General features: G+C 40.3%; 1 protein-coding gene across 1 annotated transcript in view; it reads left to right on the plus strand.

The window, feature by feature from the left end:
* Positions 1-7,002: 7,002 nt before the first annotated feature.
* LOC104168524 (CREB-binding protein-like) overlaps positions 7,003-13,190 on the plus strand; it is a gene marked incomplete at its 5' end in the record, with an annotated part of 59,790 nt that continues 53,602 nt past the window's right edge. Inside the window, 1 exon segment of the mRNA XM_009709174.1 lies at positions 7,003-7,179. Coding sequence (XP_009707476.1) covers positions 7,003-7,179 — 177 coding nt within the window.

Here is a 13,190-nt window from a genome sequence, read left to right on the forward strand (position 1 = left end):
CTCTGCTTTCCTGGACTTTGATACTTGTCTTTGAGTTTGATTAATGGACTTGGCAGCTTGGTCAAGGTCTTAGGTCACTTTTGCTTCCTGAGATAACTTTTTCTTCTCATCTTTCTGTGTTGTCTCTAGAAATGTGGAAGGGAACTTGTAATTCTCTTTCTATTATTAGCTTCCATTTTAGAAAGAGTTAAGCATATAAAAATGACAGTGATACAAAGTCAGACATGATACCTCTGATTATAGACCTTACGGCTTTTGTGAATTAATTCCTGTTGATGAGTAGAAGCACACACTATTTAGCTAAAAGATTAATATAATCTGAAGAATTTCAGTGGTATTTGATCACTTACATTTTTTCTAATTTTTACTCTGAAGCTATAGAGCTTCAGCTCTTACCTGTTGCTATATTTTTGCTAAATAGAAAATATTTGTGTTACCACCTTTCTATTCCCAAAATCGGTACTTTAGGATCACTTTATTCCTTGCCTTAATAAGATAAGCACATTAGTAAGCTTGAATAGTAAGCTAAATAAATTAGACTATTAGATTGCAATTAGACTATCTGATGTAGCCATGCCTTTTAGTACTTTGAATAGTTCTTGAGGCCTCTCTGAATCCTGTCATTTTTACGTATTGTTCATGAAGACTAATACAGCATGATTATCCTCATTGCAATAGCATTCACATCAAGCCAAATGCATAAAGATGTCACTTTACACTTTCCCAGTCGTCTTTTCATACCTCCTGTTGTTATATTGAGAGCTCAGAGTAGTTGTTCAAGCACTTTGCAGATTCACAGCTTTCAAAGTCCAGCCAAGCTTGTCTAGGTTGTGTCCGTCCTTTCTAGGACCGTTTTCTAGTTAAAAATCTAGGAAGTACTAAGTTGAAAATTGATGATAACTGTTTTGCGTTTACAGGATTGGATCATAATCATGTTAGTTCAGCCAGGCTTATTTTCCACTGAACCCATGCTGCTTTGAGTTTTGATTCTCATATCAACCTTGCTGTCAGGCTAGTCCACATCTGGTGGTATTGTTTTGTTTTAAAATATTTGGCCAGAATAACTTTCTTCTATTTTTGCACAGAAGAGCCAGTGCTTCAAAACTTAATGAAAATCAACATTTAACTTAGACGTAAGTTGTTTTTTTTTTCCTGGACTAATCTGTCTGGACCAAGTAATTGAAAAAAATTTATAGCATTAACCAGAGTTTCCCAAAGGAAAATGGGTAGCAAGGAGCAGAACTGTATACAGTTCTGTGGTTTATGACAGCATATTGGAGGGGAAGCTAAAAAAGGGATAGTGAATAGGAGATTATGGGCTTGTAACAGTGAATGGTTTTTGCAGCATGTTGTATTGGTTGCGTGTCCTGGGACCCTCAGGGGAATATGTAGTAGTGAAGTAACTCTGCTTGATTGAGAAAACTGGCTGTAGTGGTAGAGGTGAAGGGACAGTTAATAAAAACTTAAAATAGGAGGAAAGGACAGGATTTATTTATGGCCTAGATGCTTCGTGTACAAAGAGGGAGTAGCTCCTTGGTGCTGGGCTAGAGGAGGTCCAGTGGTATGTCAGCAGCAATAAAGAAGGGAGGAAAGGAGTAAGCTTTAAAAATAGAAGAAATGGCATAGTATGGAGATCCAGTCTGATCCTAAGGATTCTTTTAAATTAGATTTGTGAACTTCTCAGTTCTGTCATTTCAACTCTGAGTTGCACCATCAGATACATAGATGTGGTCACAGACTTGATCTATAATATCTATGAAACTCCGGGAACTAGAGGAAATTGAATTGCTGTTCTGCTCTGAAAATAACTAAAAAACAAGCAAAGAGAAGTACCTCCCACACCTGCTGCTCAAAGCATTGCAGTGCGAGATGTCTTATGTAGTCCAAGTCGGCTGAACAAAGGTTTTAAGTTTTTCTTTTTTCAGCATGGAAGTTTGTACATTGCTTGGCTGGTGAGAGGAGAGTGAAATACCCTGCTTCCTATCCGCACTCGGTAATAGATTCCAGTACCTTAGAGAGTTACCATAGTGATAAAAAAGGGAACAGAATCTGCTTGTCTTTCTGGGATAGCAGAATTATTACATTAAATGCATCTTTCCGATTAAAGGAGAGAATAGCATTATCATATTTCTGAGAATAGCTGTTTTAGAGTAGAAATAATGTGCTTAAGCTGGTGTCCTGCATTAATCATGTTACTTCTTCTGGCACTTCTAGCCTTGATTTGTGATTCTGTGCTGAGGTGGTTTATAGCACCCCTGCATCTCCCCCATTGCAGTTGCTGGAACAGCTGTGTAGAAAACACCTTGCTTGTGCAAAAGTCTGCTTTACTCCATCAGAAGTCATTGCGGTTGTGACCACAAAGAGCTGGGCAAGAAGCAAAAGTTGCCCAAAATTGTAGTGTGGAAACACGGGTATAAGATGTGAGTTGCCAGAGGATGAGGTGGGATGAAAGGAGCCACCCTGGGATGGAGTGCAGAGAACGTGGACCGCAGAAAATGGTGGTTACATCAGATGGAGAAAGGAGATGAACTGACTGTTGAAGGAACTGAGAGAGAGGAAAAGAAGGCAACAAGGGAGGGAACATCCTTAAGCTTAGAACAAAATGGGAGTGAACTGCAACATAACCCGGGTTTTTGGAGAGGAGCTTTCTACTTTTGTTGTAATGGAAATGCACTGACTACCACGCTGATATGTTGAAGCTTGGGTAGCCCTGTGGTACACATCCATGCCCATTCCATTGCAAGTGGAAAAAGAACCGACTCACACTGCATTGCTTTTTGGTTTTGTTCCATTCAGGAAAGTGAATTTAACAAACTTTAAGCAAAATGCAAGTCTTTGTGATGGCTCAGAGTCCCACATGAAAACGACCATTCTTACCAGGTTGCTAACTCCCATGTTCTTGCTGGTTTATCTTCTTTGATGACTTGTAATTACCTAGTAATCTTTCCCTGAACTACCTAATTTGGGATCAGAGTTCTGTTTCAGAAATATAAAAACAAAGGTCTTCTGAGGACCTGCCTTCCCCCACCTGCCCCCTCATTTCACATAGGAAAAAACCTGGGGGCAGAGACAGGAGCCACAGCATTTGAGCCTTCTGACTCGTTTGCTTCGGAGCTGCTGGTTTCAGCTTGCAGAATGAATAAGCCGTGTAAAATCTTCACTATGTATAGGCTCAATCATCTGGTTATATTTGTCAGTAGTTTTTTGAGATTTCAATTAGCAGTGGTTTAGATGAAGTTTCACGGAAGGTCACCCTATGCTAGTGTTCAGATAATTAACCAGGAAACGCCAGTTAATGCCTTACGCACTCGGACGTCTTTGATATGTAGGGGATCTACCTGATTCTTTGTTTTCTTCCGTCTCCTATTTGTTGCCTTCCCGCCGCCGAGGAGCTGACAGTGGCTTGCTTTGCTGGAGTCCCTACCTGACTGTGGTTGCTGCTGGAATACATGCCGAGCTGCTCCTCAGGTTACCGGTAACGGCTCTGAAACGCTGTTGATCCTAATGCTGTTTGGCAGCAGGTTGTTCTGCCACTGGAACTCCTGGTGGATCCCAGCCTTGGTTGAAAGCTGTTATAAATAGACAAGAGTTCGTTAGATCAGTTCTTGCATTGTGTTGTGTGCTTCTCCTAGTCTCTGGAAATCGCAGTCCTGTTAATAAGATGAACTCCTCTGAGACAAAACTGAGTTTGAAAAACCCTGAAACTATGAACACCTATGAACTTTAATAAACTCGTCTTTTGTAAGGTCCCTCCTGATTTTTGTCTCCATATTTACTTCAGGGATTACCACATAATAAAGAAAGGTTTTTCCACCTTTTCAGATTATTTTTTTTTTTTTAAAGATGGACTTCAAACAAGAAGTCTTTGGCAGTTTGTTTTGGTGGCAGTAATTTACAAAAATGAAGTGTAGGTTAAAGGGCATGTCTAATGTTTTACCATGTTATCAAACTATCTGCTTTTTTTTTTTTTTTTAAACTTGTAGACTGGTGTAACTTCTTAGGCTTAGATTCCTTTCACTTACTGAAGCACAACTTTAGACATTGAAATACCGTGTGGTGGAGAGCAGGTTTAAAGAAAATACAAGGTTTCACATGGAAGCTACTCTCCTTCCAGCTTGGTTTCAAAGAAGAGCAAGGCATTTCTTAAAATTTCAATCAAGTATCTATTACTTAATGACCACCTAGAAAAGGAAAAGTTATCCTCATCATATTAAGCACTCAGTTTGGATGACTTGAAAGGTTGCTTTGTTGTTGTACTGAGTTGTGGTATGTTTAATAACAAGATCAATTGAAAAGGAAATATTAAAATATGATAAACCAACCATGTGGTACCTGTTAGGATTGCAGTTCCTTGGTGCTTTTGGGATGTTCTAGTGGTTTAGAATTTTAACAAACTTAAAATGCAATTTTCTGTTCGTCTTTTGAGACCGAAACATTGGTAATGTATCTATTTTTAAACATTTTCCCTTTAATAAAAAAAAGTTAATATTTCCTGATAATGAAAGGAGATGAAGAGCACCTCTGTTTCTTTTGGAGCAAGAACTTAAATTTGGTATAAAATTTGCTTAGCATTCTCACTGCCTAAAGAAAACCTCTGCCCAGCTTTTTCAAATTTCACCTGTGTTTTAAGGTTCCGCCAGATGCTTATAACATTATGCTCCGTGAGCTCAGCACATCTGCGTTGGGCAACTTTGTCTGCACTAAGTCTTTTCCGTCTTTTCCCGGGTGGCTGGATGTGCTCCGTCCTTAAGCTGCAAGGTCTTGGAAGGACTTTGCTTGCGCTGTGTCTTGCAGGCTGGTGTAGCCCAGGTAGGGCCATGGAAGTACTGGAAGTAAGGTCAGGGCTATGCAGCAATTGTCTCTCCCAGTTTGGGCCCACCACTCTGCTTTCACAGTGGTGGCCCATAGGAACTTGTGGCATAGCCGTGGTTGCCAGAATAATCAATATATTGTTCAATTGAAAAAAAAAACCCAACTCCACCAAACCTGCAAGCAAGTTCAGAGAAGACTAGAAGGGCCAAGTCCTTCTGCAGACAAATGAAGTTTGTAGTTGGAGATTTAGACAGAAGGGGAAACTGAGTAACAGCCAAACAGCTCATGTTCTTGTTTCTGGCTTCTGAAAGGTTTAGATAGTCAGTCATAAGCTGCTTTCTTAGAACCTCACTTCTAATTTCAGAAATTTTCTTCGCTGTTAATCTGATAGACAATCATAGTATTAATGAATATCTGTAGATATCAGATGATCCTTTTTTATACCTTTTCTGAAGTAGCGGGTTAAGATCAGTGGGTAAGTTTACCAAATAGTTCACTATTAATTCTTCAGAGGAAAGCTGCTAAAATCCATGTTGTAATAAATAATAATTAGAAAAACTAATTTCTTTGAACATGCAGTCCTACAGAACAAACACAGAAATACAGAAAATAAAATTCTTTATATTTGTGCAATACCACTTTTCTTTAAAAGCAGTCTTTATTACTAAGCTTTCGATGCTGTTAAGCAATTGGACTTTTTTGGTCTTATGCTATTTGAATTATTCAACTTTACTCTGGAACACAGCACATACATGATAACCTCTGACATTGCCAAGTAACGGCTTTTTTTATTATTATTTATTAAAGTGTATATACAGTGAGTCAGATTCTTCTGTAAAGATATAACATTTTGTACAGTGGAAAAAGGCCTGAATCTGGCAACTGTCACTCTGAAGGAGTGTTTTCTAACGTAAAGCTACTTCGAGTGCGGCTGGGCCAGCTGTCTGAAACCCAAGTGTACAAAGTACACTGACAAAGAGGACGAGGCACAGTCGAGTTGTGTTTATTGGACTCTGCCCCGACGTAATTTACTGCTCTTAACCAGTGCTTCATCAACTGGTCATTCAGTCCAATTCCTCTAAGCACGAAAAAGCAAGCACTGAGCGATTCCTCAGTATGAGGCTGTTACACTGATAAGCTGATGTACGCGGTCCCTCTTCCAGCCGCGGGAATAGTCCTCCTGAATCCCTGCTGGTAAGGGAAGTGAAAAGACCAGGACCATGGAAAAACAGTGTATTGTGTAAGGAAGGGCTGGAAAGGTCGAAGGAAGGGGAGAATAGCATTTAATATTTCAAATAAGGACTAGCTTAGTGGTTGAATTTATATGTAAGACATTCTGAAAGATGATAAAGTCATCTAGAGATACTCCTGGTACAGGGCAGGGGAGAGCACAAACATGATTTGTCAACTCTTATTTCCTCTTTATTTGAAGGGGGGAGAGAGTCCTACTCTTAGCCATCTTCTTTGAAAGAGGTAAATTCCTGCCGAAATGTCTTTTAAGGACCTTTTGTCCAGTGTAATATTAACTGGGCCAAGTAATAGAGATTTTACTACTTCTCTTGGGAGACGACTTCAGGCGAAATGGCTCTTTGGATGGACAGTGTTCTCTTTACTCATTCGGGGGGAGTCGTATTTTTGTTTGCTATTCTTAAGGAGTTTTGGGGGTGTAATTTGTCAAGGATGTCAGCCTTAGATGTCCTTTTGTTCAGACATTTTTCCTCAGGTACCAAAACATAAGTAGATAAGCTTTTGCTACATGCCTCTATATGTTCCCCTGCCTTCTCATCTAGTCTATGTACAAAATCATGCTTTGTGCACAGAATGCACAGACTGTTACAGGATTTGAGGTTTGGTTGGTTTTTCAAAAGCTTTTGCAGTGTTGGAGAAGTAATTTCTGTCAATGAAGATTGAGAAGGATAATCTTGTTTTCTCCTTTGCATTTGCACAATGATTTTGTTGAATTGTAAGATGCACACACACAGCCGTGTAAATTTGTAAAATATTTTCTAAAAATTTAATTTAGATTTGATGAAAGTTGTGAAATTGAGAATTTAATACTGAGCAACTTAAACCTGGGTTTGGTCTCTGTGAGTGCAAAGATGGATATTTGACATATGTTTTCTTTTTTTTTTTTCTAAATGTCCCTTCGGAATCAAGGAAATTATAATAATTTCATTCATTCTTTTCCAGATGGGAATGACAGGTAACACTAGTCCCTTTGGGCAGCCTTTCAGTCAAACTGGAGGGCAGCAGATGGGAGCTGCAGGAGTGAATCCTCAGTTACCAAACAAGCCAGGCATGGCGAATAGTTTGTCTCCCTTTCCTGCCGACATCAAGAGTACTCCCGTCACCAGTGTGCCAAACATGGTGAGTTGTACCTGCCTGTTTCCTTTATTATGTCTTGGTAGTGCATTCTGAATTCTTGGGTGATACAACTTTGGCAACATTACTGCACTACTTCTTTGTGGTCATTTAAACATCAGAGTTGTCCTGTGGTTCCTCACTACCACTCTGCAGTGCATGTAGAAAGTTTGTGTACATTTTTATGCAGTAATTTAACTTTCTAAGCAATCACAGTGTTTCACTATAAGAATTGCATTACATCCTTTCATTTTGTCTTGGTATATTTAGTTCCAAACTAGATGAAAATATCTTCTCTGTAAGTGCTGTTTGTAGGTTTAAATTCCTACATCAATTAGAATGTGTTGGATACATCATCAGCTTCCTGAAACTAAATAGTACCTGTCATATCCTTTAAATCTAATATGGTAAACACACCACATGCTTCTCAGTTTATATTGTGCACGACTTCCAGCTCACAAGCTAATGAGAATAGTTTTTATTAGGATACTTTGCCCAAGTTTGTAGTATTCTGTTTACTAGAGTTTTCTTCATGAAGTGAAATTAAATATTCCCATTTGTCTCAGTATGTGTATTAATCAAACTGCTTGTGTTGTTTCTATGGAAACTCCAGCTTGTTGCATTTTATGTTCTTATACATGATAGCAGTTACTATAGAAACTTGTAAAACCTTCCATAAGATGCAAATTGCTTATTTTTTAATTTAACTAGAAAACCAACTATTTTTTGGCACAAGCAATGCTTGTCCTTCCATCAGTGAGTTTGCTACCTGCCTATCACGAACAAGGCTATATACGAGAGGGAACAGAATGTAATAAACTTCCTCTTTTTCTCCTGATTTTAGAGGACCACTTCCTAATTTTCCTTTAGTTACACTGTGAAATCTTTAATATCGTCTGTCATTTACTGCTTATGATTATGGAAAGGAGCTGGTGGCTAAGTTTAAGACCATGTTCAGAATATCACTTGTACTCATGCAGAGTATTTGTAAAAGACAATTTGCTGCATGACTATTCTAATTTTGTTTTTAAAATACATTAAGTTTGGATCAGGTGTAAAGCAAATGAATTATTGCCCTGATTTTGCAGAGAGCCTGCAAATCTGCCCAAAGTGCTGTATTCATCGCAGAGACTGGATAATTCTGAAGCCTAATTTTGTGCTCATTTAAATGTCAGGTTTTAGGAAGCCTAAATCTTAATATACTCACTTACCAGTATAGGTTGTAGTGGCAGCTGTGCAGGTGGAATAAAAAAGGCATTTGTCATCAAGGCTTGTCTAGTGGTGGGGAGGAAGTAAAAGAAAAAACTTTCAGTTTTCTTTCTCCCATTTTGTCCAAGAGACAGAGGAAAGTAAGGGAAACTTACTTTCCCGGTACTATCAATTGCAGTTTCTTTAAAATGTAAAAAATATACATTGTCTTCTGACAGGACAATCAGAACCATCTTTCTTTGTTTCTCAGGTGTCAAAAGCTTCATGTGTCCAATATATCTTTTTATCCGTCAGGCCAATACGGAGAGTAATAGCTATTTCAGCCGATAGACATCTGTACTGTCAAGCCAAAAGGTCTCAACCCTGCTTATGGATGGTGTGGTTGTTAGAGTTTGATTGCGGTCCTGATGGGAGTGGAACTTTCATCTTTACAAACTGAAGTTTCCATCTAAACATTTCTATTACAAAGCCAAGAATTTAAAAAGAAATGTCAGACTTGTTAAATTTTAACCTTTACTTGGCAGCAGTGGGAAACACGGTGTAATTATTTGGTAATAATACATACATGGCCATATGCTATTCCTTCCAGGGGGACTTTGCTTTATTCATTGTACAATATGAACGGTGCCCTCTGAAAGAGCATATAGTCAACATTTTGTTCTAGTTTTGCTGCTCAGTGTGTAGCTGTGGGCCTTGTTGACTGTATGTAGTAATATATTTCACTCAGCCTGTCTTTTCCAAACGGTCTTTTCAGTGGCAGTCATCACTGGAGCAGGCATATACTTTGGATAAGTTACTTTTCACAGTGCCTCTCTGAGATAAAGATGTGTTGCCCCAGTTTTAAACATGAGGCTGAGTGACGCAAAGAGAGTAAGACTGGAAGAATCTGCTGACTCTGAACTTGAGGTTTGTAGGCTCTGGCTTGCTAAAGCCTTCCTCATTTCATATGTTAAGACATTATCTGAGGGTAAAACAACATTCACGTCGGTTCCATGTGTGGTCCCATAACACATGGAAGTAGTGTCTGTGTTTCACGTTGGGCAACTAAAATGTGACCCAAAAGCACTTGTGAAAAGTTGCTCGTGACAGAGGCAGCTCCCCAGAGCAGAATTGCAGTGTTTGAACTATTATACCACACTTTCTTGCCGCAATCCCTTCGCCATTTGCTGTGTCCTATGTTGCTTTAGGACCCTGGAGATGGCTGTTTGATTTAGTGCATTTGGCCTTGTGCGTGGTTTGCTGGAGACATGGTCTAGCCTCTTTCCTGATGGAGGCAGGAGTGAAGTGGAAAAGGGGTATAGTGTTATGTTACTGTCTGTCAAAACTGAACCGGTGGAGGATCAGCTCAGACTCCATCTACTACAGCAAATGAAAGACCAGCTACATCTTTTTCAAAACACCTCCAGGGTGTTTTGTGAGATGATTGCAACCACATATTTTGCTAAACCAGCCTTCTATACTATCCTTATCTTAGAGGGCCCCAAAAGTACTATTCCATGTGAGAGACAAACCCATGTGAAAGAAAACTTCAGTTATATGTGGCATCGTGAGAGACAAACCCACGTGAGAGACAAACCCACGTGAAAGAAAACTTCAGTTATATGTGGCATGCCTGAGGCAGGAGACCAGTTTCCAGCATGATGTTAAACACCTTGATTAGCACTAAGAATATCTAAACAAGAGAATAGGAAATAGAAAGGTGCAGCCATTGTCCTAAGACCCTTTGGTCCTGAAAAACAAGGCATTCTTTAAATACTCCTTTCAGTCTTTTGCCTTTCTCTGTAACCTTATGTGTACGCTACAAAAGTAAAGCAAAAGATGAGTATGTTTCTTAACCCATGTTATTCTAAGCATCTTTATGTGTGGCACCCCTGTCCCAAACACTAACCAGGAGTTTTCCCACTGCCGGGCACAACCTTCACACTGGCAGCCAGGACAAACCTCTACTACAGCAGTGGCTTTTTTTTAATCCAAGTTCAGGCTACCCCTCTCCTAAGAACAACTCTCTCTTACTGCCCTGCCTCCTAAACGAAATGATTCTCCAAAGCTTTAGTTCACTGCATCTTCCAGCCCTTGTTCCAAGCATGACCTTACACTAGACCCTGAGAAGCACATTTGGTTTAATCTCTTTAATTAGGAAAGAAGTAACAAACCTTATGGTATTAAAATGATTAAAAGGTCAGCATTAAGGTATTAATTTTCAGTGCCAGCTGGATGGATTGAGATTTTTTGTTTGTTTGTTTTGTTTTCTTAACTGTGGATCCGAACAACGTATTAGCTGTTGCTTTGTGTGACCGTTCCAGAATAAAATCAATTTTCCTTACAGAATGGGCAGCTTGAAATCTTGAGTGAATGACTTCTTTCCAAAAGAAAGATGTTGCTTCTGACATTATTGGAAGTTTTGGTGACATGCTATCAAGATTCAGTGTCACTTAAATTGTTCACTGTAGGATTGGCAATGCTGTGCTGCGGTGAGATCATACAAAATCTCTGGAGTGTGGAAGTGAGCCACGCTCTGCACTTTGGCACTCGGCGCAGCGTGCAGCCTGTATCAGAGCCAGGAGCCTCTGGTTTTCAGAGTATCCAAACTTCGGGATGTGCTGTCAGTGAGGGGGAAACCCTGTTAGACTTTTGCGTCAAACTTGCTGAAGCTTTGCACTGTCTGCAGTGCTGCGTGTTCCAGGGGTGGTGATGGATGGTTTCTTTGTGGACACACCGGTAAATCTGGTATTTCTACATGGGTTAGGAGTACAATGTGTGAAGTTTGGCTTCCAGACTTCAGCTTGGTTTCACAGTTATCCTTATGACCAGCAGATGGAGTTGAGAGAATATTACTTTTTGGAAGCAAAGGAAATAATTTCTCCTCGGTTCTCTTGCCTTAGAATTGGAGCGGCACATCTTCTCTTGCGTTTTTTTTCCTGATCTCCTGTTAAACTACATTAACAGATTTTGATCAGAAGAGAAGAAAACAGTGACTGGGGAGTGAGGATGTCTTAGATGTGCCTTGCTGTGGACTCCTAAAGAGAGGAAGAAAGCTTCTAAACCAAGAGGCCAGGTTTAATTAGAACAAGTAGGACTGTACCTACTTAAAATAGACAACTCAGCTTTTATTCTAGAGACCAGAAATAAAAGGCTTTATGAAAAATCTCTTAACTACTGTGTCCTTAAGGTGAGAAAGGCTTGCTTTCTTAACCTTTCAGTGATTTGTCCTCTCTTGCAGCAAAGTCAGTCTTCCCTTTCACAGTGGGGCAAGGTCTGTGACTGTTGCCCCCGAGGCATGCTGCGTGTCTGCTTGCTGCTCTCGTCAGCAGTCTCCCAGTCTCTGGTGGGCTTGCTGTTTGCTGTGCTCACCTTCCTTGTGCCTGCCCTGACCTGCACTCTGAAAGTTTCTCTTTCACAAACATGTTCACTCCTTCCCTTCCTCAAGAAAATCCTACCTGGTTTGAAGTGGTGCAGCAGCCTAGCGAACAGCTTGGAAAAGCTCTTTTCCGTGTTACTTAGCCATGGTCTTCTAAAGGAGAAGATCTTCATAACCTGGAAATAAATCTTAACAGATAGTTTTCAGTGCCAGAGAAACTGTGTTACTTTGTCGGGGCATCTCTGTTCTGTCTTAGTGCACGAGTTCATCCTGGGAACATGTATTGCTTTGAATGGTGGAACAATTTAGTTTTGTACCATCCATAAATACGGTGCCAGGCTGGCAAAAACTGAAAAAGAGGATCTGCTCTTTCCCCAGCACTCTGGCTCATGTTCCACTCGCCCACCAGCCGTATACAAACGAATGTGGTGGAGAACATCCATGGCCATTTCTTACTCTCTTCTAGCAGCCGAGGTGAAGTTCTCCGTAGCCAGCACTCTGACAGCAAGGCTTTCCTTCACTCTCAGACTTCTCTTTTGTCTCTTATCCGCAGATTTGCTATTTGGGATTTTTAATGTTGATCGCTCCTCAGCCTGTTTTATCCCCGAGTAAATCTTATATAAACCTCTCGATATTTTGTTCAGGTAATTTCCTGTATGTGAAAGCTGGACTCTGTCTACAGATTCCTGTCTCAAGTTTTGTCCCTTTTTGTTACTTTGAAGCACTCTTCAATGTGTGTTTCTTGGTATTTGCTGGTCCTTCAAATGAGAAGGACAAGGAGATAAAACTCCAAAAGTCTATCCCTAAGAAAAACGCTCGTCCAGCCTTGATTCCCAGCAGAATCAACTGCATAATATTGAGGCCTTTGCTGGTTTTTCACGTTGGTCCAGCCTTGATTCCCAGCAGAATCAAATGCATAATATTGAGGCCTTTGCTGGTTTTTAAAAGAAAATTCCTTCAGTAATTAAAAGCCAGATGCACTGAGGGCACTCTCTAGGACCAACTGTTCAAGTTCCTTCTACGGGATGACTCTAGGAGCCTTCTCTCTTTTGTGGTTGTCATGGGCTTGCGAGGCTCGCTCCCCAGTACCGGCTTCAGAGGTGGAAGTTAGACTCCATAGTGATAAGTGAAAGTTGGAAGATTAAAATATTCCTGTTCGCCTTTCACGTGAAAACTCTGCCTGTAGCCATGTCGTGCCAAAGCTTTGAAGTAAATCTTGGGCTCTGAACACATTCTCCATGTTAAGACCATGCGTCGTGTTGGCTTTGTAGGTGGGAGCTGAGTACCACCTTACCTCTCTTCTCATTTCCTAGCTGCATTGCAAACTCTCGGATTCATGCTAACAGAATTTCTTGCCACTCAAGTCTATCTCCCTCCAGAGAGCATGACCATCTTCGGAGGCTGGGTCCAGTTTAAGAAGCCTTCCCCCCCCCACCCCGCCCCACTTCTT

Source organism: Cariama cristata, unplaced genomic scaffold (genome assembly GCF_000690535.1).
Source record: "Cariama cristata isolate BGI_N322 unplaced genomic scaffold, ASM69053v1 scaffold1210, whole genome shotgun sequence".
Classification (NCBI taxonomy): Eukaryota; Metazoa; Chordata; class Aves; order Cariamiformes; family Cariamidae; genus Cariama; species Cariama cristata.